Source organism: Alosa pseudoharengus, unplaced genomic scaffold (assembly GCF_046254945.1).
Source record: "Alosa pseudoharengus isolate Yale_2024_CS ecotype anadromous, Long Island Sound unplaced genomic scaffold, YU_APseudo_1.1 YU_APseudo_1.1_scf_20, whole genome shotgun sequence".
Taxonomy (NCBI): domain Eukaryota; kingdom Metazoa; phylum Chordata; class Actinopteri; order Clupeiformes; family Clupeidae; genus Alosa; species Alosa pseudoharengus.
In genome coordinates this window covers 1358010-1381852 of record NW_027468664.1, presented here as the reverse complement: position 1 = coordinate 1381852, position 23843 = coordinate 1358010, and the positions used below count along the sequence as shown (strand labels likewise).

General features: G+C 42.4%; 1 protein-coding gene across 1 annotated transcript in view; it reads right to left on the bottom strand.

Moving 5' to 3' along the window:
• Positions 1-17689, bottom strand: part of LOC143135866 (uncharacterized) — a 40173-nt gene extending 22484 nt beyond the window's left edge. Inside the window, exons 1-2 of the mRNA XM_076296192.1 lie at positions 17123-17689; positions 7306-7821 (exon numbers count right to left, since the gene is read on the bottom strand). Coding sequence (XP_076152307.1) covers positions 7306-7821; positions 17123-17609 — 1003 coding nt within the window. The 5' untranslated portion in view covers positions 17610-17689. The remainder of the gene's footprint in view (positions 1-7305; positions 7822-17122) is intronic.
• Positions 17690-23843: the final 6154 nt, after the last annotated feature.

The window sequence follows — 23843 nt, the reverse complement described above, 5'->3', positions numbered from 1 at the left end:
AAAGCTTCCAATGCATATCGCCCCCATGTCCGAACCCGAACCGAACCCGACTACAATTTCTAAATATTTGTCCGAACCCGACCCGACCCGTCGGGACCCGTCGGGCTCGGGTCGGGTAGCCACACTCTAGTGTATGTGTGTATCCGTGTGTGTGTGTGTGTGTGTATGTGTGTATGCGTGTATCCGTGTGTGTGTATGCGTGTATCTGCATCCCCCCCCCCCCCACACACACCCCTGGGTAAGCATGACCGCAGCAGACCAGACAGCTATTTACTATTTAAACCAAGCTGTCTCCCCCCCCCCCCCCCCCCACACACACACACACAGCTCAGAGCCTACACCACTGCTCACACAAGTAGCTCAGATACAAACACATCAGATAGGAGCTAGTGCACACACACACAGCACAGCACGAGACAGAGCATCAGGAATGCCAAAATAGCACAGCAGCTGTAAACAAGCAAACCTACTGTTCCTCCGAGAGAGAGAGAGAGAGAGAGAGAGAGAGAGAGAGAGAGAGAGAGTAGAAGCACACACACAGACAGACCCAACAGGACAGTGGAAGAATACAATATCCAGCCCATAATATCTGAGGAGCTAACCTGTTCTGAACTAGAGCCTGGTGTGGTCTGTGTGACCATATTATCGGCCGATATTAGCAATTTACCGATATATCTGTATCAACGCTTATGACGGCCGATAAATATTTTTAACTTGTTTACAACATGAAAGTTCATAGTTTACAATGCCTTTAGGAGGTAAAAGACACAGACGGTAGTTTGCATAAAGTGATCATTAGGCATTAATACATTTTAATAAAGTGATCATTAGGCATTAATACATTTTCTTGCGATAAGCAGCATGAAGCATAAACTAAAGTAGTTATTGTGGACAAGACAAGGCACTACTTATTTCATAATAATACATTTATAATTTACTGTATAAGAGACTGTATTTAGAATACCAAATAGTTAAGCCTATTTAAACACATGGCTAAAATATCAGAGAAATATAATTGAATACATTGAACATTACACGCATTAAAATCTAATGTTAAAAAAAAAAAAAAAATGCCAATGTATTGATTATCTTTTTTTTTAATCCTCAAATATTGAAATCATCTGTAAAATCCCATATGGATACCAGTGTTTCCTCTATGTTGATTTGGTAGTGGCGGCCACCCACGGTTTAATTTTCTTCCCCCACGGTATCAGAAATGGGGCAGACGTACAATAGTCGCAGTTGCCTTTCAAAATTCATTGTGCAGACCTGTTGTAGATTCTCCAAATATACAGCTCAATCACAACTGAAAATAATGCCTCATTGTGTGTGAATAGAGGTGAATACATATAACTGTTTGTGTTGCAGCGAAGTGTCAGTTGTCAGTTCCGTGGGACCGCGGGGGCTGGGGCACAGGCCTGCCCCCACTGCTTTAAAAAATCCTAGAGGAAACACTGGATACGCTACACTGTATTTGTATGAGTGGGTGATGAGTGAGTGAGTGAGTGAGTGAGTGAGTGAGTGAGTGAGTGAGTGAGTGAGTGTGTGTGCAGTGTTTCCCACAGAATTGGATTCAATTTGTGGCGGTAGGTGACTTGGACAACGGGTGGGGGGGTTATTAAGATCGTCTTGGTAGTGTATAAACTTTGAGTGCCTGTCACTAAGATGTTCATGATTAACACAGTTAACGTTAAAAGGCTGCTGATGTGTGGATGCAATTCATAACGTTTTCTACAAAGTTAAAATAAAGGTTCCTACTTCTCCTTGGGACAAGCACTTTTGAATTTTGGAAAACACTTTTCCATTTACATCGGGATTTTGCAAACATTCAGTGTCAGAGTCAATAAAATGAGCCCTTCAACGAAATTGACAAGCAGCTGTAAGTAGGCTAAGCATGCTAAATTCGACATCCAAACAGTATTCTAACGTTAGCTTTGAGATACTGCTTGATTTCATAACTTAACTTTAAGTTTAGTCTCTTCAATGTAGCCTACTATGTTGTGATAAGACCTTAGCAGAGTTAACTTCAATGCAGCAGTTTTGAACAAATTTGCGCAGCATGGTCACGATGCTAAGCGGATTTAATAGCAATTTAGCCAGACGTCTTCTATGCAATGCTTCTATGTGGCAACAACAATCCTTCAACAATCTTGAATATTTTGTTAAATGCACATGCAGAGGAGGGGCAGTGGGCTACGAGAGAGAGCGGGGCGGGGCAAGGAAAGGCTGCGTGCGTAAAAAGCACAGCTCAATGGCAATGCAAGGATTTGATCTTATATCTAATTTAATTTAAATTCAATTAAACATAGAATATTAATCTGTGGCGGCCGATTTTGATTTTGTGGCGCCCCGCCACAGATTAGTCAATGTATGGGAAACACTGTGTGTGTAATTGATCTGTTAGAGTGATGCCAGATTAAGTCCTGATCATTTTACCTCTTTGACTATATAACCTCTCATCATCTCTCCTTCTCTCCCCCATTCTCCCTCTCTCGGTCAAGGAGAGGAGAGGAGAGGAGAGGAGAGGAGAGGAGAGGAGAGGAGAGGAGAGGAGAGGAGAGGAGAGGAGAGGAGAGGAGAGGAGAGGAGAGGAGAGGAGGGGAAAGAGGAGAGGAGAGGGGGAGGAGAGGGGAGGAGGAGGAGATGAGAGGAGAAAGAGGAGAGGAGAGGGGAAAGAGGAGAGGAGAGGGGAAAGAGGAGAGGAGAGGGGGAGGAGAGGAGGAGGAGATGAGATGAGAGGAGAGGAGAGGAGAGGGGAAAGAGGAGAGGAGAGGGGGAGGAGAGGGGAGGAGGAGGAGATGAGAGGAGAGAGATGAGTGTGAAGGAAGAAGAGGAAGGATTAGTGCTATGAAAAGGCTCATCAGCAACGGTCAGCACTGATCAATTAACACAAACACACACACACACACACGCAGATATGGGACATCAGCAGGTATTAATAGCTTAGAGCTCACCATCCTGTCCAGACACACAATCATATGGAGGGAGAGAGAGGGGGATGAGAGAGAGAAAGAGAGGGAGAGAGAGGGGGATGAGAGAGAGAGAGAGAAAGAGAGGGAGAGAGGGATGAGAGAGAGAGAGAGAGAGAGAGAGGGAGATGAGAGAGAGAAAGAGAGGGATGAGAGAGAGAGAGAGAGAGGGAGAGAGAGGGATGAGAGAGAGAAAGAGAGGGATGAGAGAGAGAAAGAGAGGGATGAGAGAGAAAGAGAGGGAGAGAGGGATGAGAGAGAGAAAGAGAGGGAGAGAGGGATGAGAGAGAGAAAGAAAGGGAGGAAGAAAGTGATAAAGGAGACTGGAGAGTGTTCCGTCTCAGCTTTGCCTGCTGATTGGCTGGATTGACTGCTGAACCACGTGATCACACACACACCTCTATAGCATATATATATATATATATATATATATATATATATATATATATATATATATATATATATATATATACACACATACTCTTTTGATCCCGTGAGGGAAATTTGGTCTCTGCATTTATCCCAATCCGTGAATTAGTGAAACACACACACAGCGAACACACAGTGAGGTGAAGCACACACTAATCCCGGCGCAAGTGAGCTGCCTGCAACAACAGCGGCGCTCGGGGAGCAGTGAGGGGTTATAGGTGCCTTGCTCAAGGGCACTTCAGCCGTTCCTACTGGTCGGGGTTCGAACCGGCAACCCTCCGGTTACAAGTCCGAAGCGCTTTTCTCTTCCAGCTAGGAAGCATGCACGCACACACACACAGCTGTCCCAGTGCTAACCTCCACACACACACACACAGAACTAATCCGGTATGCACATTAACATAAAAGGGTGTGTTTACATTTGTTTTTAGAATGCGTCTGTAAACATTGCTATCCGAAGTGTACCGTGCGGATTACTTGTGTTCAGATGTTCTTACTGCCGGAGTGTGTGAGTGAGTGTGTGAGAGTGTGTGTGAGTAGCCATCCATTGTAGCACTCATTGTAGGAGCAGCAGAACATATTACACACACACACACACACACACACACACACACACACACACACACACACACACACACACACTTTTACTCAGCGCTGTACATGTGTACTCAGGCTGTGAAGAAAACAGGGTAATAAACACACGCACCACATATATCCATACCTCACACACACACACACCCCTAACCCTCATACGAACACAGACATCCATCACAAATAGTGACATCCCACTCAACACACACACACACACACACACACACACTTCATACGCACACACATAATCGCAAACACTCACACACACGGCATATATCCATCCCTCAGGACATCCTTAGTATAAATATTTAGTTTGCAATGACCGCCAAAACAGAAACGGGTTGGTAGGTAGCTCTATTTCTTTTCAAGAGATTCAAAGTTTTAAACAGAAACGGGTTGGTAGGTAGCTGTATTTCTTTTCAAGATTCAAAGTTTAAAACAGAAACGGGTTGGTAGGTAGCTCCATTTCTTTTCAAGATTCAAAGTTTAAAAAAAAAGTAACATTTTGGTTGTGGTGATTACGTAGGTATGAATTTAAACAAATTTGCATATTGTGACGTCACTGACTGTCTTCAACCAGAGCCTTCAGGCGCACCATTGCAAACCTCGTTCTAATGCAGGTTATATAGACCACAAACAGTTCCAATTCTTCGACACAGTCACCGCTAGACTAGAGGGGAGACGGGATGGGGGAGATCTGGGCACAGTTCTTCCAGAACTTCGCACCAAGTTAAAGCAGCATTGAGATTAGGGATCGACCGATATGGTTTTTGGTTTTTGATAAGGGCCAATACCGATATCCATTATTACCAAAACAGCAGGCCGATAACCGATATGTAAAACTGATATGTCAGTTGTGAGAAAAAATAGTAAAGGCGATATGCTGCAAAAATTTCAAAAGCATTTAATTATGCAAACTTTTCTTTCTTCTTTTGATACACAATTGTCTATCAACTTGCATCACTTGCAAGTGTATATCCTGTGTATCATGTTAATCCAAGAGCTGAGTGATAGCAATTATTTTCATAGAGTAGGCCTACATAATGGGCTATGTGCTTGTTAAGGGACCGGTCACAAAGAGGATGCTTTTCCATCGTGTGTGTGAGTGCACGGGAGAGGAAGAGGTGCATGTGTAATGGCAAGTGTTAGGGTTGAATAGTTTAACATATAGTTTTAAAATAGTTCGTAGGCTACTTAAGCATGCAATTTGTGTCCATATGCTATAAGCTACACTTTTGAGAGTCTAAAAGGCACATTAATGGCCAACTCGGGACGTGATTTAGTTCAGGTCGGATTAAATTACAGCCGGCCCTGGGTGCATGTAGTCTTTTATCAGTCCGTTTCAAAAAGGAGCAATTAGACTTTATGACGTTCGCTATCGCATAATTTAGGACTCCCGACACGCAGCACCCGGGTTTGTAGGCTAACTAGTAGCCTAAACAGCATATCACTAACGTGCATCAATCGGGAATTCGCTAAATGAAGGAAGTGGGTGCTTTACTTATTGATCCGGATTAAAGAGACAATAGCTTACAAAGCGGTGTTTTTGTAACTTCAATGTAGATGATTGTGATTCATTGCAACTTCAGCAATGTAGGCTACCTTCCTTACTTTCGAAAAATAGCTCCGTACAGCTGAAGTCCAGTCTACAGTCTGCCTCAGTGAGAATCCTAAACTTTCTCTGTGTTCAGTCTTCGATCCTGATTGGCTGCATTCGTGCTAACTAACAAATCAGACAGTGTAGTGGACAATGCTCTTGACCACAGAGTAGCAAATGCAGGGAGTGAGAGACGCTTTACAGACAAAGTAGCGCGTTTCATTATTTATCCATTTCAATATTGTCTTATCGGTGGAAAAAATGACCGATACAGATTATTATAAAAATGCTAAATATCGGCCCTAATAATCAGGCAGGCCGATAATTGGTCGACCCCTAGTTGAGATGTTCTAATTTGTTCAAGATGTTCTTATGACGTTTTACTGTGGTGTCTAGAGATGTAACGATTACCGGTATAATGGTAAACCGCGATAAAAATGTTGACGATAACAATTACCGTTTTCATTTCAAATATCATGATTATCACGGTTGATTACTGCGGTGTGGAAACCGTGTGTTTAATCCTTCCCAGCTTCATCCGAGCCTGCTTTTGACATCCAGTAGGCCTGGTACAATGAAACAAAACTGGTACCCTACTGATCCTGTTGTTTAATTTATGGTTTTAACTACGATTCAGATTAAGCTATACCTGATTTTAAAAGGCGGAACTTTTTTAACGCTAAATGTGCACTGTATCATGTAGCCACTCTTTATGTTCGCGTCCACATTAAATCCATTCCACTCACGTTATCAGGAAAACACAGTAGCCTAAAGTTTTATTTTGAATGCTTACTTTGGTCTCTCTCATTGCATCCATTCCAAATAACAGAAATAGCAAACTCCAAGTTATGGTAGGGTAAGTTAAGCTATAAGTACATAGCCAATTAAACATGAAGAAAGAAGTGAACGGGACACTTTTTGAAACTATTTCAGCTTGTGTAGGCCTAACAGTGCTTTCTGAACATATTGAACACACTTTTAGAAATACCGTGACACTTGCTGTGGGAAAAACAAAGTAATCACGGGGGAGGTCCTTGTCATTCCCAAGTGCCATGAATGCACCATTTGACCTCCCTGTGATGTCATACCTTTATGGAGCAGTTTGACCTCCCTGTGATGTCATACCTTTATGGAGCAGTTTGACCTCCCTGTGAAGTCATACCTTTATGGAGCAGTTTTGGTGCATTCATGGCACATGGGAATGACAAGGACCGCCCCCGTGGCTACTTTGTTTTACCCACATGTGCTTTGCCGTCGGAATGTGTGACAAACACGGATGCCACAACAAAGGTTAAAACATACACTCACTAATCCTAAATAAACAACTGTATGCTTAAAATATAGTGCAAGACGCTTGTGAAAGAAAGATATGCAGCTTTCAAGTGACAAAAACGACAAAAAGGGCAAATTCCCAAGTTCCCATTAAACCTGTTGGACATGAAAGGGCCACATGGACTACAAACTAACTACAACGTGACGACAAAAGTGATGACGAGCGCCTAACTGGGCAACTCTGTTGGCAAGATCGATCTAGCCCCAGTTTCCGACCTCTAACTCACGCATTACATGACGTGAATGACGCGGAATGATGACGTTTGCACTGGGGAACAGGTTTTTCCGATGCCCATGAACGCTAGGTTTGACCTCCCTATGATGTCATATGATATCATGCCTTTGTGGAGCAGTTTGACCTCCCTGTGATGTCACGTGATGTCATACCTTTATGGAGCAGTTTGACCTCCCCGTTCTCCCTCTTTATCACGTTGGACAGTTTGAGTTTCTTCTTCTCCCTCTCCTTCTCCCTCTCTTTATGCAAGTCTTTCTCCTTCTTCTCGTCCTTATGCAGGTCTTTCTCCTCCTTCTTCTCCTTATGCAGGTCTTTCTCCTCCTTCTTCTCCTTATGCAGGTCTTTTTCCTCCTTCTTCTCCTTATGCAGGTCTTTTTCCTCCTTCTTCTCCTTATGCAGGTCTTTCTCCTCCTTCTTCTCCTTATGCAGGTCTTTCTCCTCCTTCTTCTCCTTATGCAGGTCTTTCTCCTCCTTCTTCTCCTTATGCAGGTCTTTCTCCTCCTTCTTCTCCTTATGCAGGTCTTTATATATTTCTTTATGCAGATCTTTTTCCTTATGCGTTTCCTTGTGCAGATCTTTATGCGTTTCTTTCTCTTTATGCATTTCTTTCTTTTTTTCCCGCTCTCGCTCCCGGTCTCGATCCTTCAGCTTTTCCTTGTTGATGTGCTCTGAGGAAAGAACACAACACACACACACACATGAGCAGAGAAGACAAACACACACACGACCAGACCAATACACACTAGTCAACTAGTGACCACAGGACAACAGTTCTGTATATAAGACTAGTGACCACAGGACAACAGTTCTGTAATAAGGCCTTAGTCAGCACAGGACAGTATTGCATTAACCCTCTAAGCGTCAAAGTCGCAAAATTGCGACAAACAGCAACACTGATTACAACAGACGATCGATCCAAGTACGGTGTCAAATCTCATTTGTACTCTCTAACACTAGATGGCAGACATCCAGAGCTTCGATACAAGCCCAATATCACTTCTTAAAGTGCAGAGGAAGTAGTAAAATAAAACATAACAAAACGGGAAGAATAAGTGCATTTGTTTGTATTGACGCGGAAGCGCTTCTGTCTATCGTTTTGTACAAGAAATACACCAAATGATGAATAAAACAATCACTAGTGATGAAGTCCTAGATCTGTTGTTTACCGATTCTGAAGGAAAATATCTGACTTTTGGAGATGCCAAGGGCTGCTTGAGGAGTTAGTCGTTAGTCGATTAGTTAGTCGCTAGTCGATTAGTCAGTCGTTTGTCGATTAGTCAGTCGCTAGTCGATTAGTCAGTCGTTAGTCGATTAGTCAGTCGCTAGTCGATTAGTCAGTCGCTAGTCGATTAGTCAGTCGTTAGTCGATTAGTCAGTTGTTAGTCGATTAGTTGCAAACTTTTGTCCCCAAACAATAACAAAACACTGGAGCGCACGGAGGGGAGGAGTCAGCCAGAGCTGTGTTGAGTCCTTTAAGCAGTGTTGCCTACCCTTCCTTTAAGCAGCGTTGCCTACCCTTCCTTTAAGCAGCACATTGCCTACCCTTCCTTTAAGCAGCGTTGCATACCCTTCCTTTAAGCAGCGTTGCGTTGCCTACCCTTCCTTTAAGCAGCGTTGCCTACAGCGTTGCCTACCCTTCCTTTGAGCAGCGTTGCCTACCCTTCCTTTGAGCAGAGTTGCCTACCCTTCCTTTGAGCAGAGTTGCCTACCCTTCCTTTAAGCCGCACATTGCCTACCCTTCCTTTAAGCAGCACAAAACTAGATGTGTGTGTGTGTGTGTGTGTGATAGAGGTGGCAAAATATTGTGACAGTATTATAGAGCAGGTGTTCCCAAACTTTTCAACCCGCGACCCCCAAAATAACCGTGCCAGAGACTGGCGACCCCCACTATCCCTGGATGTGACTCAAAAAATAAAATAAAATGTGGGCACCGGCCATACGCACTAGGCTTATCCAAACACGGGCTTAACGACAACACAAAAGAACAGAGCAGCCTGTTATGATTTTACATATAGAACTTTACTATATGATAAAAGCAGAATACCTTAGTCAAAAAATAATATCCATGAGTGCACATTATTGCTGTCATGTGCAAACTAATTTCCATTTTAAAGCAACACCAAAGCACTTTTCCTGTCGCACGCACGCACGCTTGTTTATCCAGCACTGGCTTTGGAAATAACGATGTCTACAGACAAGGTAGAGTACGTTGCATGATTTTATGAAAGTATAATGTATTGCGACATCAGAAGCAAGTCAAATTTGTAGTTTCTTATGTCTCATTCCATCGAACTACAGATCCGCTACCCGATCTGGCAAACTTGCATAGTGCGGTTATAGCCGATAGAGGGTCGCGAAGAGAATGCAGAAGTCCCGTTCACCCTGTTACGAGTTGATGATTTTGGAAACAGTATTTTAATGTACAAAAAATTCTTTGGTGTTGCTTTAACAGAAGAATATCTCAGTCAGGGTAATATCCACAAACTGTTGTAAACATATGTACATTGTTGCTGCGCAAATTTACATTTTGGCAACTACGTTTCAGCGTTAATCTCATCTAATGAGATGGATGCGCGCTATGCGCGGAACACAGCAAGTCCATTCTTGGTTTAATTGTGGAGATGGCCAACCGGAGATCATCCTCCACATTTAGACGCGATCTGTATTTGTTTTTAATATATGTCAGTGCAAAGAACGGCGTCAGTACGTCCATCGCGGCCTTGGATAGCTATGGATATTCCCTCTCGACTGAAATCCAGAACTCAGCAAGCGTCTTGGAATTAAAATCTGTCTTTAAAGTGCGGTCACATGACAGCTCAACCAGTGCGTCCTCCATGCCGGCTGACAGATGACTTGCGGTGGTTACAGTGAATGGTGATCTTATCCAGTCAGAATTTTTCAGAATTTTTTTTTTTTCCAAATTTATTTGATTTATGGAAATCATTTTGCGACCCACCCCTCGCCGTCCCGCGACCCCCACTTTGGGAACCCCTGTTATAGAGTGTCGTGTGTCTGTGTCTCTGTTTTTGTGTGTGTGTGTGTGTGTGTGTCAGTGAAATAAATGCCCCGACTGCATGTTAGGCCTTAATGATTTTAAAAAATATCTGCTGTAAAAAATATAGCAGAAACAGCTTTTTATTGCAAAGAGGAGGTCTTAGGGATATAAACATCTAGAAACAGCTCTAAGATGAGGGCTTAGAGATGTAAACATCTAGAAACAGCTCTAGGACGAGGGGTTAGAGTACAGAGCCGTTTCTAGTTATCAATATCTTTAACAAGAGGATGAGGGTTTCAAGATATGAAAATCTAGAAACAGCTCAGTACTCTAACGCGAGGATCAGGGCTTAGCAATATGAAAATCTAGAAACAGCTCAGTACTCTAATGCGAGGACGAGGGCTTAGCAATATGAAAAGGATGAGGGCTTAGCAATATGAAAATCTAGAAACAGCTCAGTATTCCAACGCGAGGACGAGGGCTTAGCAATATGAAAATCTAGAAACAGCTCAGTACTCCAAAGCGAGGACGAGGGCTTAGCAATATGAAAATCTAGAAACAGCTCAGTATTCCAACGGGAGGACGAGGGCTTAGCAATATGAAAATCTAGAAACAGCTCAGTTCTCTAACGCGAGGACAAGGGCTTAGCAATATGAAAATCTAGAAACAGCTCAGTACTCCAAAGGGAGGACGAGGGCTTAAAGTATGGGGACTTTCCAGCATGTAATTGGCACCGAACTACAACAATCAGATGACTCATGCTCACAGCTGACTATTGCAACGGTTTGAAAGTCTAGTTTTTTTACTGGACTTGGCTAGTCTAATGCTAACCATTTTCTCTGGACTTTTTGTGGTAAGCATGATGAACTCACAGGACACACACACACAAAATAGATCTATTGTTTAACCTTAGTGTGTGTGTGTGTGTGTGTGTGTGTAAGAGAGAGACCAAGAGAGCAGTCCAGATTCAGTGTGTGTGTGTATTGCAAGATAGCAATTACTAGCAGTCTTCAGTCATCACACACAGACCTACGGTTTCTGAAAGCCTTTCATTTCAGAGCTAATTTGGCGTCTCCATCTCTTACCCTGAATCTTCGGAGAATCCAGGCCTGGTCTGAAGACGAGTCACTGGTGTGCACACACACACACTTGAGCTGCTGTGTCTCACTCCACAAAGCTTAAGACTATTCAGAATCCAGGGCCTCTCTCACACAGAGAGAGAGAGAGAGAGATAACTCCAGTAGGCTAACTGTTAGCAGTCTTGTATCCAGAATGAATGTTCATCCTTTCCAGGCCATGTTTGCCATATGTGTGTGTTTAGATAAGGGAAGCTCCCTCGTCCTAAGCTGACGACTAATAATCATCTGATTACAGATCAGTTTTAGCACAAACACTAATAAACGTTACAGATAAGGGAAGCTCCCTCATCTAGTGTCGCACGGTGTACCAATACTAGAAAGATATCACGATGCCCTCACAAAAAACTATACGATCCAACGTTTTTAGTGTCGATACTTTATTCAAATAAAGACGTTCTGTGTGTGTGTGGACTGCTCCCACTCTCCATGCTCGCATCTAGGCAAGTGGGCGTGTCAAGCAGGCAGCTCTGAGTGAGTGAGTGCGCAGCCAACGTCAACACAAGTTCTTTGCCGACAGTCCTCGGCTTGTGGATAAAACAAAAGGTCGTAATGAAATCTGGAACTTTTCGGATAAATCACGGATAGTGAAGGCAAGCCAACAGGTACACCGAGGCCCGTCTGTAAAATACGTTTCAGAGGCATTCAAAGGAATTAGGCTTCACATAGAACTTGACTAAGCACCTCACAGACATATCCCAACATATTTAATAGGGTTTTATATAGCCTGTTTAATGGTGTTCTCTATAGCCTGTTTAATGGTGTTCTCTATAGCCTGTTTAATGGTGTTCTCTATAGCCTGTTAGCCTGTTTAATGGTGTTCTATAGCCTGTTTAATGGTGTTCTCTATAGCCTGTTTAATGGTGTTCTCTATAGCCTGTTTAATGGTGTTCTCTATAGCCTGTTTAATGGTGTTCTCTATAGCCTGTTTAATGGTGTTCTCTATAGCCTGTTTAATGGTGTTCTCTATAGCCTGTTTACGACAGGTTAACGAATAGACTATAGAAAACACCATAATATGATCAGTGCCAAGCTCATCTCCTCAGCTAGGCCTATAGCCTAAGTGAACCGTGTGTGGTTTGTTCTGGGATAAAGCAAACCTTCCTTCAACAGTGAATTTTGACGAGACATGCTACTATAACTTTACCATAACTTGCAAACGATCTATTTAATATTCGGACAGTATCTGTAATGTTTGTCATGGCATGTAGATTGCAATTTGTACAATAATTATTTCCTAGATGTAGGATAGGCTACCCAAAATATGCTCATTAAAGCCCACAGTATATAGAGTACTATAGCCTGCAGCCCACCATGAAAAATACTGGATATATACACGAGTTACCGTATTTTTATATGAGTACCATAGCCTGCTCTGGCCTGCAGCCTGCCGTCTATTGGCCATGAAAAACAAACACTGGTTATATACAAGTTACTGGTTATATATACACGAGTACTATAGCCTGCTACTGGCCCACTGGCAAAGTTTCTTGCTGACCCCTGGCCTAAAGATTCGGCCCTTCGCATAGAACTTAGTGATTAGGCCCTTCGCATAGAACTTAGTGATTAGGCCCTTCGCATAGAATTATAGAATTTAGTGATTAGGCCCTTCACATAGAATTTAGTGATTAGGCCCTTCGCATAGAATTATAGAATTTAGTGATTAGGCCCTTCGCATAGAATTTAGTGATTAGGCCCTTCGCATAGAATTTAGTGATTAGGCCCTTCGCATAGAATTTAGTGATTAGGCCCGTCGCATAGAATTTAATGATTTGCATGCAACAGTAATTTGAACACTGACCTTCATCTAGCCTAATTTGGCTTTTTAAAGTTCATCTATTGTCAAAACACACAATGTAAAAGAACTATAACAAACAATAAAGGACTTAATCACACACAAACTACTATTTTACTGATTATAAAAATAATGAACCTGGAGGAAGTTTATAATAATAAGTAATACATTTAGAACCCAGAGTTTATAATAATAAGTAAAACGTTTAGAACCCAGAATTGACCGGCACACCACCAAAGTGCACCAAATTTAACACAAATGAGGTCTGCGTTCTCTCTTTTCCAGATATTTGAGATGAGGTCTGCGTCCTGTCTTTTCCAGATATTTGAGGATTTCAACGTGGTATCGATTCAGTACCGAGTATGGAGATATTTATGGCAGGTATTGATATTCAGTATCGAGTACGGAGATATTTATGGCAGGTATTGATATTCAGTATCGAGTATGGAGATATTTATGGCAGGTATTGTATCGGAATGATACATTTCCCTTGACCCTCGTCCTAAGCTGCCGGCTGATAAATCACCTTAAAGGGGTGTGTGTGTGTTTATAGGGGTGTGTGTGTTCAGCGTGTTTACAGGTGTGTGTGTGTGTGTGTGTGTGTGAGTGTGTGTATGTGTTTACAGGGGTGTGTGTGTTCAGTGCGTGTTTACAGGTGTGTGAGTTCAGTGTGTGTTTGTGTGTGTGTTCATTGGGTGTTTACAGGTGTGTGAGTTCAGTGTGTTTACAGGTGTGTGTGTGTGTGTGTGTGTGTGTGTAGAGGTGTGTGTTTTACAGGCGTGTGTGTGTTTACAGGTGTGTGTGTGCGTGTATGTGTTTACAGGTGTGTGTGTGTGTGTGTTTCCAGGCGTGTGTGTTCAGTGTGTTTTACAGTTGTGTGTGTTCACTGTGTTTTACAGTCGTGTGTGTGTTTACAGGTGTGTGTGTGGTAGGGGTGTAACGGTTCATGTATTCGTATTGAACCGAAACGGTACGGGCGTCACGGTTCGGTGCATGAATTTACACGGAGAATACGCGGTATAAAAATACATAAAATTTGTGTGCGGATTAGCCTACCGTACGAGAGTTACGGGAGTTCTTTAGCGACACCTAACGCTAATCTGTAGCCTCGCCTTAGCTCTGAAACTCTGATTGGCGCCTATGTTTTTTTTTTTTGTCAAGTAGTCGGTTGAGTCCGTCAGTCAGAGATAGCAGCACGAAGGTGGCGACCCACAAGAGTTAGAGGATCTAACTGGTCTCTTTAAGATCGCAAGTTTGAGAACTTCAGTTACAGGCGAGCGAGAGAGTGGTGGATAAGATGAAACTGTGTGTCGGCGTTGTTCAGCAGTTGTTGGGTATGTGAGTGGAAATATAACATGCTACACATATTCAAAGCCAACACCCAGATGATAGGCTACCAATCACTGAAACGAGAAGAAAAAAAACTTCCCCTGGCTTCACAAGCCTTTGGATACACATACAAATAGGGCCAAAACCTATGGCTTAAATTAAATTATTTCGTAATGACAGAAAGCTATGTAAATCGCTTGGTAATTACCTTTATGTTGGGGTAACTTGTAACTTCACATGAGGAGCTGGTAGTGTTAAGTGCATGGACAGTAACAGAAAGTGTCAACGCTAACCAGGCTAATAAACAAACCATGCTACGGTGAGTTAACGTGGAAGGGCAAAGTCACGTGACTTCTAGCTGTAGTCTGTTTATGAAATGAAAGGAGCAATTTCGTTTTTTAAAAGAAGGCAAAATAGTGTGATATTTTCACAGTTAGTAGGCTAGATTATTACTTTACACACACTGAAAAATATTGAGACAAACTGTAGACCCTTCCATATACAACTAAACACAGATGTTGAAGGTCTTGCTTAAGTGGATTTTTAAAAATGATTATTCTATTCTATCTAATGTGCACTTTCAGAAATAAGAGATGCTGTAGGCCTATTTTCAGTTTTATAGCTGATTGTCTTATTTTGTTTACAAGTTACACGAGTCTGGGTACTTATTGTACTGTTTAGCCTACATCTTACACACTTCAGGCTGTTGCAGATAGCTCAGGGAAGAGACTGTATGACACTAGGTGGTACAGCCTGAGACATGCGCAATACAAAAAAAAATGCTTTTAGCATTTTTGTTTTGCTTTTCCCTCCATTGTACCGAACTCGTACCGAACCGTGATGTCCGAACCGAGGTATGAACCGAACCGTGACTTCTGTGTACCGTTACACCCCTAGTGTGTGGTCAGTGTGTGTTTACAGGCTTGTGTGGTCAGTGTGTGTGTGTGTGTGTGTGTGTTTACATGCGCATGTGTGTGTGTGTGTTCAGTGTGTGTTTACAGGTGCATATGTGTGTGTTTAGTGTGTGTTTACAGGCGTGCGTGTGTGTGTTTACAGGCGTGCATGCGTGTGTTTATAGGTGTGTGTGTGTGTGTTTACATGCATGTGTGTTTAGTGTGTGTTTACAGGCGTGCATGTATTTACAGGCGTGCGTGTGTGTTTACAGGCGTGCGTGTGTTTACAGGCGTGCGTGTGTGTGTGTTCAGTGTGTGTTCACAGGCATGCGTGTGTGTGTGTTCAGTGTATGTTTACAGGCATGTGTGTTTACAGGTGAGTGTGTGTTCACAAGAGTGCGTGTGTGTGTTTACAGGTGTGTGTGTGTGTGTTCAGTGTGTGTGTACAGGCCTGTGTGTGTGTTGATGTTATAAGTGTGTGTGTGTGTGTTTCTTCTGGTCAAGGCAAAATGATGACCCGCTGAGTGTGAAAAGGAAGCTCACTCATTAATGTCCAATCAGGCTGACCAACATCATCACCAGAGTGGGCATCGCCCGAGTGGGCATCGCCATCTCCGCTCTGGGTATCAGACGCCAACGAGGTTAATGGGGTGTTACAACACCGACCACACACACACACACACACACACACACTCAACAAAACTGTAGAAGAGTACATACAGCATGTGCTGCTGAGAGAAAAGGGGTGTGTGTCCTTCCACGTGAAGGTGTGTAAAATGAGCGCCAACAGCACTGGAATGAGAACCGGGCCGTATGCGTGGCGCGGAGCAGAAGAGAGTGAAGAGCTCGCGCTCCTCCAGTCCTGTTCTGGGGGCGTGGTGCGAAAACAGCACTTAATGGCGGGCGATTGTTTATAGCCAACACTGGAACACCGCGTGCGTGCGTGGGCCGTGGCTGCTGCCACCCAGGGCACAACGACGCCGCGCGGATCTGCCACATTCACCAATGTTACTGAACATCCCGTTAAGAGGGCCGGGGATAATGACAGGCACGCGTATGCGCGCCAGCTTACCAGGAATTCCACTCTAGAACACTCGTGTTGGCGAAATGGAAACTATGTGTCTTTTCAGCGCGCGTCAAATTGTAACATATGTTTCCAAAATCAGTCTTTTATGCTACAGTGGCCAGAAATTGCACCAAAATACCTGGCGGGGACAATTCATGGAAGTGTAATACGCCATATAACGGCGGAGCTTTTGATATAACCGCAGGTTCAACACGAGTACATCCGCAGCCATTAAGCACACGAGCTCAAGAAGGCGATTTAAAACTCGGTTGAGTAACAAACGCGCTCCAAATGGGGCCAATCGCCCCACATCTAACCGAAAGTTGCGATCACGAGCATTAACACAATGTAAACAAGGGTGAAGAATACTCCCAGCATACGTTATTTTTGCAACAAGCCATCGAAATATATCACAGGTCCAGCCACATTGCAACAACACGCACACACTTCTTGGGCCCACATGCGTGTCTAGTCCGCTCCGAGTAGCAAACTGGTGGCTAGTTCGCTAGTGTTAGCTCAACGGTAGCTGGCCTGTTCTACGTTAGCAAGCTAACGCACATTAAAACCCCAAGCAAGAGTAGAGCTCAAGCGCAAAGCCACCAACTATCGAAAAGATGCACCTACATAACAAGCAAACTACTGGTAAGTTTGTTTGTTGACACACTACAGCGGAGGTTAACAAGTTACAAGTAAACAAGTTAAGGCGAAGGGCTAAGCTAACTAGCTATAGCTAAATCCTCTGACATTCGTCTTACCTTTCTGTACCAACTTCACCTCTCCGTTTTCCTTCTTCGGTCCAGAGACGAGCAAGCTGCTGACGTTATTTTCCGCGGGTAGCTTATGTTTTTTCTTCTCCTTCTCTTTCTCCCGTTTTTCCTTGAGCTTTTTGGGCTTGGGTGGAGAGGCGAGGAATGCGCTCTGCTTGAACACTTTGTGAAGGGGCGGTTGGGCTGGCGCCGTAGGGTTGCTCGACTTGATGGGACTGAAGCTCCATGTTGTCGGACTGCCATAACTCTGCTTCTGGTGCTGCCGCTCCGCTATGCCGCCGCCTCCCCCGCCTTCTCCGTTCAGTTTCTTGGGTTTCAGGCTTTTCTCATCGTTTCGCACTTTCTTCGCTGGTGGAGGGTGATGGTCGCGTGAACACTGCGGTCGATTTTCCGTCGTGGCTTTCGGCTCTTTAGGTTTGGACAGCGGGGTTTTATTCGCTGCACCAAAGTGAATGAAGCTCACTGACTCCGCCATCTTGGGGCTTTCTCTATTTACTCTCTCGAGCGCTACTGCTGTTTGTGTAAAAGGCAGGGAGGGGCGGGGCCTAACGGAGACTGACAGGCGACGTAGCCTGGGGGCGGGTCCTGTGTCTATGTGAGCCGATTGGTGGGTGGAGAAATGGAACACCGGGACGTGTCGCATAACGCGGGAAAGACTGCAGAGCGCTTCAATGAAAGACGTCACTGCCCTCTAGAATAACCACACCAAATACCATGCATCATTTCAATACAAAAAAATGATGTTCTCTTATTGATAGTGTCTATTTGTTTCACCCACCTCTGCATGCCTCTACCAAAGGTATTGTGTTTTCACTTCATTTGTGAAACGTGATGTAACTCGATGAGTGTGTAGCCTTGCTTATGCAGCGCGCGCATCTGATGTCTGCCCGGCCCCTGGCGCAATGCCTCCACCGTCCTCTCGCTTCAAGGGAATTCCGCTGGCAGTGGCAGACTCTCATCATGTGTGAGTGTGAGTGTGTGTGTGTATGGTTCAGCCATGGACGCACACGCGACTGAGAGCCACTCATGTTGAAACAGCTCCAGTGTGTGTGTGTGTGTGTGTGATTTTACCATGGCTCTTTTATGACCTTTGCTTAGGACCTACATTGACGGGCTCCAACATCCGAACCCTCATCACACTCATCAAATATAATCAACCTCAGCTGTTGTGTAATTCAGGATGTATAATTGCTGTTTCTGTCCAATCTGTCAGCTGCTGTTTATTTCATCAGGATGTATGATTGCTGTTTCTGTCCAAAATCCTAGGATTTTTTGGGAAATGTAGAGAATTCTGTGTAGGATGAATATATAACAAGCCTTTTCCCCAAGATTTGATTGTTTACCCTTTGTTTAATACCACTACAAGCATGATTTGTTAATTTTTATCTATTTTTGTGGTTACCTTGTCATACTAAAACTGTCCTTTCGTCCACCACAGTGGACATGCTATAAAATGTAAAAAATCACATCAAAAATGAAATTGGAGGACACTTTTTTTCTTGGTTCCCAGGAGGATAGAAGATAGCCTACACCATTTTGCTGGTTTTATGCTAATGTGCAAATGATTACCTTTTGCCAGTTCCAAATGGATGGATTATCGCTTGATGGAAAACAGAACGACCTTGAAGTCTTTGGCTCAGCACCCAAACTCAAATCAGTATATCAGCACCCAAACTCAAATCAGTCTATAGCTCAGCAGCACCCAAACGTAATCAGGTAGGCAGTAGGCCTAGTCTAGAGCATCACCCAAACTTAATCAGGTATGCAGTAGGCCTCTACTTTAAGGGATAACGGCCGCCGAGGTGTCCTGTTATACGGAATTAATGGACGAGGGCGAGGGGCAAAGAACTCCGCAGCGGAGGGGGGATTCAGAATTAAAAGCCACTCCGCCAGCCAATCAGAAAAGAGTATTTCTTCTCTCCGGGTGATAATGTCTCTTAGCAGTTAAAAAACCTGGCCGACAGTGGTGTCTGAGTGATACGCAGGACAACACTTGCCTGGCCACGACTACCAAGATCTCCTCTCAGGGACATACTACACCATAGTTCACTACCATTTCCATTGGTTGGCACCATAGTTCACTACCGTTTCCATTGGTTGGCACCATAGTTCACTAGCGTTTCCATTGGTTGGCACCATAGTTCACTACCATTTCCATTGGTTGGCAATGACCTGGCATGACCTGCCCAGTCAGCAGCGAGAGGGGATGGCGCTGCAGTTTCAAAATGGGAAAGTGGCTATTTGAAGTAAGTATATATATATATAGTGGCTCTTTGGTAAGTAAGTATATATATATAGTGGCTCTTAAGTGTATATATATATAGTGGCTATTTGGTAAGTAAGTATAGTGGCTTTTTGGTAAGTAAGTATATAGTGGCTATTTGGTAAGTATATATACTAAGTGGCACTTTGTAGTATATATATACTAAGTGGCTATTTGGTAAGTAAGTATATATATATACTAAGTAGCTATTTGGTAAGTAAGTATATATATACTAAGTAGCTATTTGGTAAGTAAGTATATATATAGTGGCTGTTTGGTAAGTAAGTATATATATATATAGTGGCTATTTGGTAAGTAAGTATATATATATAGTGGCTATTTGGTAAGTAAGTATATATTTATATATATACTAAGTAGCTATTTGGTAAGTAAGTATATATATACTAAGTAGCTATTTGGTAAGTAAGTATATACTAAGTGGCTCTTTGGTAAGTAAGTATATATATACTAAGTGGCTATTTGGTAAGTAAGTATATATATATAGTGGCTATTTGGTAAGTAAGTATACATATAGTGGCTATTTGGTAAGTAAGTATATATATATATATATATATATATATATATATATATATATATATATATAGTGGCTCTTTGGTAAGTAAGTATATACTAAGTGGCTATTTGGTAAGTAAGTATATATATATATAGTGGCTATTTGGTAAGTAAGTATATAAAGTGGCTATTTGGTAAGTAAGTATATACACTAAGTGGCTATTTGGTAAGTAAGTATATATATACTAAGTGGCTATTTGGTAAGTAAGTATATATATATATACTAAGTAGCTATTTGGTAAGTATATATATACTAAGTAGCTATTTGGTAAGTAAGTATATATATAGTGGCTATTTGGTAAGTAAGTATATATATATAGTGGCTATTTGGTAAGTAAGTATATATATAAAGTGGCTATTTGGTAAGTAAGTATATATACACTAAGTGGCTATTTGGTAAGTAAGTATATATATAAAGTGGCTATTTGGTAAGTAAGTATGTATATATATATATAGTGGCTATTTGGTAAGTAAGTATATATATATAGTGGCTATTTGGTAAGTAAGTATATATATAAAGTGGCTATTTGGTAAGTAAGTATATATACACTAAGTGGCTATTTGGTAAGTAAGTATATATATACTAAGTGGCTATTTGGTAAGTAAGTATGTATATATATATATAGTGGCTATTTGGTAAGTAAGTATATATATACTACGGTAAACGGTAGTAGCAACACCTGCACGCATCACAAATTGCAGTCCAGAAAGTGAAAGAATGTGTACATTTATTGAATGTGTAAGAATGTCTATAGAATGTGTACATTTATTGAATGTGTAAGAATGTGTACATTTCTTGAATGTGTAAGAACATTTCTTGAATGTGTAAGAATGTGTACATTTATTGAATGTGTAAGAATGTGTACATTTATTGAATGTGTAGATTTATTTTCACCAAAGGTAGGCCCTCATACATTGTTTCCTGACAGCCAATGCTGTTTAGTGTCAGTTTGTAAAGTTTAGGTGAAGTAGGAAATAACTGTTGGAAGTGTTAAGGAATCCCAGTCGTGAGTGACCAGGCTAGGACTACACAGCAGACCCACTACAGCTAGCTAGACTACATTACTGCACACCACACACACACACACACACCACTAATCTCTTTCTCTCTGGAAATTACAATAAAATAACACAATAAAGGCTGAGTTGTTGTTCCTCTTTACAAAACTAAACATTCTCCATTGCTGAATGGTACACGTGAAAACAGAACAAGGAGTTCAATTCAGTTGGAGTACAATCTCGAATGAAAAGTCACTTCCACTTATTTACACATATAAGAACTTGAGAGGAGGAAAGTGGACATTTCTCAAGTACAATCTTAAATGAAAAGTCACTTCCACTCATTTAGAATTACAAGAACAACTTGAGAGGATAAAAGTGGAATTTGCTGGGAAATTGAAGAAATTGTTGTGTGTAGGGGGGGTGGGGGGGTGTAATTGTGTAGTGTGGGTTGAACCTGTGGCAGTTTATGAATGTGTGTGTGTGTGTGGGGGGGGGGGGGTGTTGGTGTAATGTTGTATGGTGTATCTGAATCAAGGCAGAGAAACCAATTCACCCAGTTCATTCATGTTTTTTTCACACCAAAGGAGTATTTAAAATGGGTCTGAAATGCTACAACCATGTTTTCCTGAAATTAATTGCTTGGAAGAGCAGAAGAAATGGTAACCCTACATATTATTATTAAGAAATGCTAACCCTACATATCATTATTAAGAAATGCTAACCCGACATATTATTATTTGAAAAAGTATTCAGATCAGATGCACAACAACAGAGATTAAATGCTATAGAGTAATATAGTCTGACGTATTTCATTTAAAGGTATTGCTCAACACTGCTATTGGTTGGCTTTAACCAAATCGTTTATTGATTAACCTGTCTGACTCTGTCCACTCCAAATCATTGATTGATTAACATGCCTGACTCTGTCCACTCCAAATCATTGTTTGATTAACATGCCTGACTTGATTTGATTGATTAACCTGCCTGACTCTGTCCACTCCAAATCGTTTATTGATTAACCTGCCTGACTCTGTCCACTCTGGCCATAGTGCACATGCACACGTGTGTGTGTGTGTGTGTGTGTGTGATGCTCTGGGATCATGACGTGTGTGTGTTTGATGCTCTGGGATTATGATGTGTGTGTGTGTGTCATGCTCTGGGATCATGACGTGTGTGTGTGTGTGATGCTCTGGGATCATGACGTGTGTGTGTGTGTGTGTGTGTGTGTGTATGTGTGTGATGCTCTGGGATCATGACTTGTATGTGTGTGTGTGTGATGCTCTGGGATCATGACGTGTGTGTGTGTGTGATGCTCTGGGATCATGACGTGTGTGTGTGTGTGATGCAGAATATTCAGCCAGACTCACTCCTGAGACTGCAGTGATACTCTAAGACAGTGTTTCCCAAACTTTTTTTCTGGGGACCCACTTTTTTAAAATGACAGACTATCGCGACCCAATTCTCTTCAGATCTAACATGTAACCATGCACCAATATTGCCCAAAATGTCGATGTTTTAGGCCACAGGTTCTCAAACTTTTCTATAACCATTCTACAGTGCCATATGTAAGTGGTTGGATAGATATCTAGCGCCTGGTCTGGCCCACTACTAGGGCTTGGTGATGCACTGACTCCTCAGTTTTCCCACAATTCTGCAATCTCAATTACACTCATGAGACAATGTTACATATGTTCATGTTCTAGCTCAGTTTTGTACACACACACAACCTTAGGTTGTCCTCATCCTGCTTTGAACACGGTTGTGTTGCATTTTGAGCAGCAGCAGCTTGGGAAGTTGGAAAAGACTAGCCTACCAAAAAGATCCATTTTAATGTACATCCAAGAGTTTGGGGATATTCTGGCATGCTACGCAGTCATCACTCTTCAGCAGTAAGCTGCTCCTGTATTTCTAGATGTTCTTGTAGCCTATGTTGCGTTGCAGACAAATGGATCCATAACACCGTGGATTATTCCGATGTAAACAGCAAATAACGCCCGACTAAAATATTGTTTCATTTTGCGAGTGAGATATCCACGCTCTGGCGCCCCCTCTGCGACGTGCTCACCCCCCAGTTTCAGAGCTATTCTAAATGCAAAAATGCACAGGAGTTTTGACAAAACCGTGACTGTTAACAAACTAGATCCTAAAAGAAAGCTGTTAGCTTTCCTAAGCTATAAGCTAGGCCTATTACATAACATAAATTGTCACTAGGCTATGCTGGCGACCCAAATAAAATCACCTGGGGAAGACAGGGGTTCCCAAACTTTTCCACGACGAGGCCCCCCAAATACCACTAGGTTCTGGCCAAGGACCCCCGTGATATGTTATTAAACCCATCGAGAATACTACGGCAAATGTAAAAATACATTAAGCTAATCCTAATAATTATTTTAGCCACAAACACTTCGCGATACAGTGTGTAAAAATTATATTTCGGGCTTTCTGCTATATGAGAGATATCACTCTACTATTATTCCCAGTCATTATCATGGAAAATATAATGTTCAGATATGCGACACATTATTATAACGGCATTGTATAACAACCCTAATAGTAATAAGTATATTTAAAAATTTTCAAATGTATTTGTTGCTTTCATTTTTCCTTCCAACTTGCTGAGGCCCCCCTGGCACCCCCTTGCGGCCCCCACTTTGAAAACCACTGCCCTAAGAGACCCCAAGAACCAGAAACACACACACACACACACACTGATCAGTCACACACACAGATAGATCAGGCATATCTACACACACACACACACACACACACATAAATCAAGTGCACAGTCAGACACACACACACACGTATAAATCAAGTGCGCACACACACACACACACAGTAATAAATGAGACAAATGAGCAGGTTAGAATT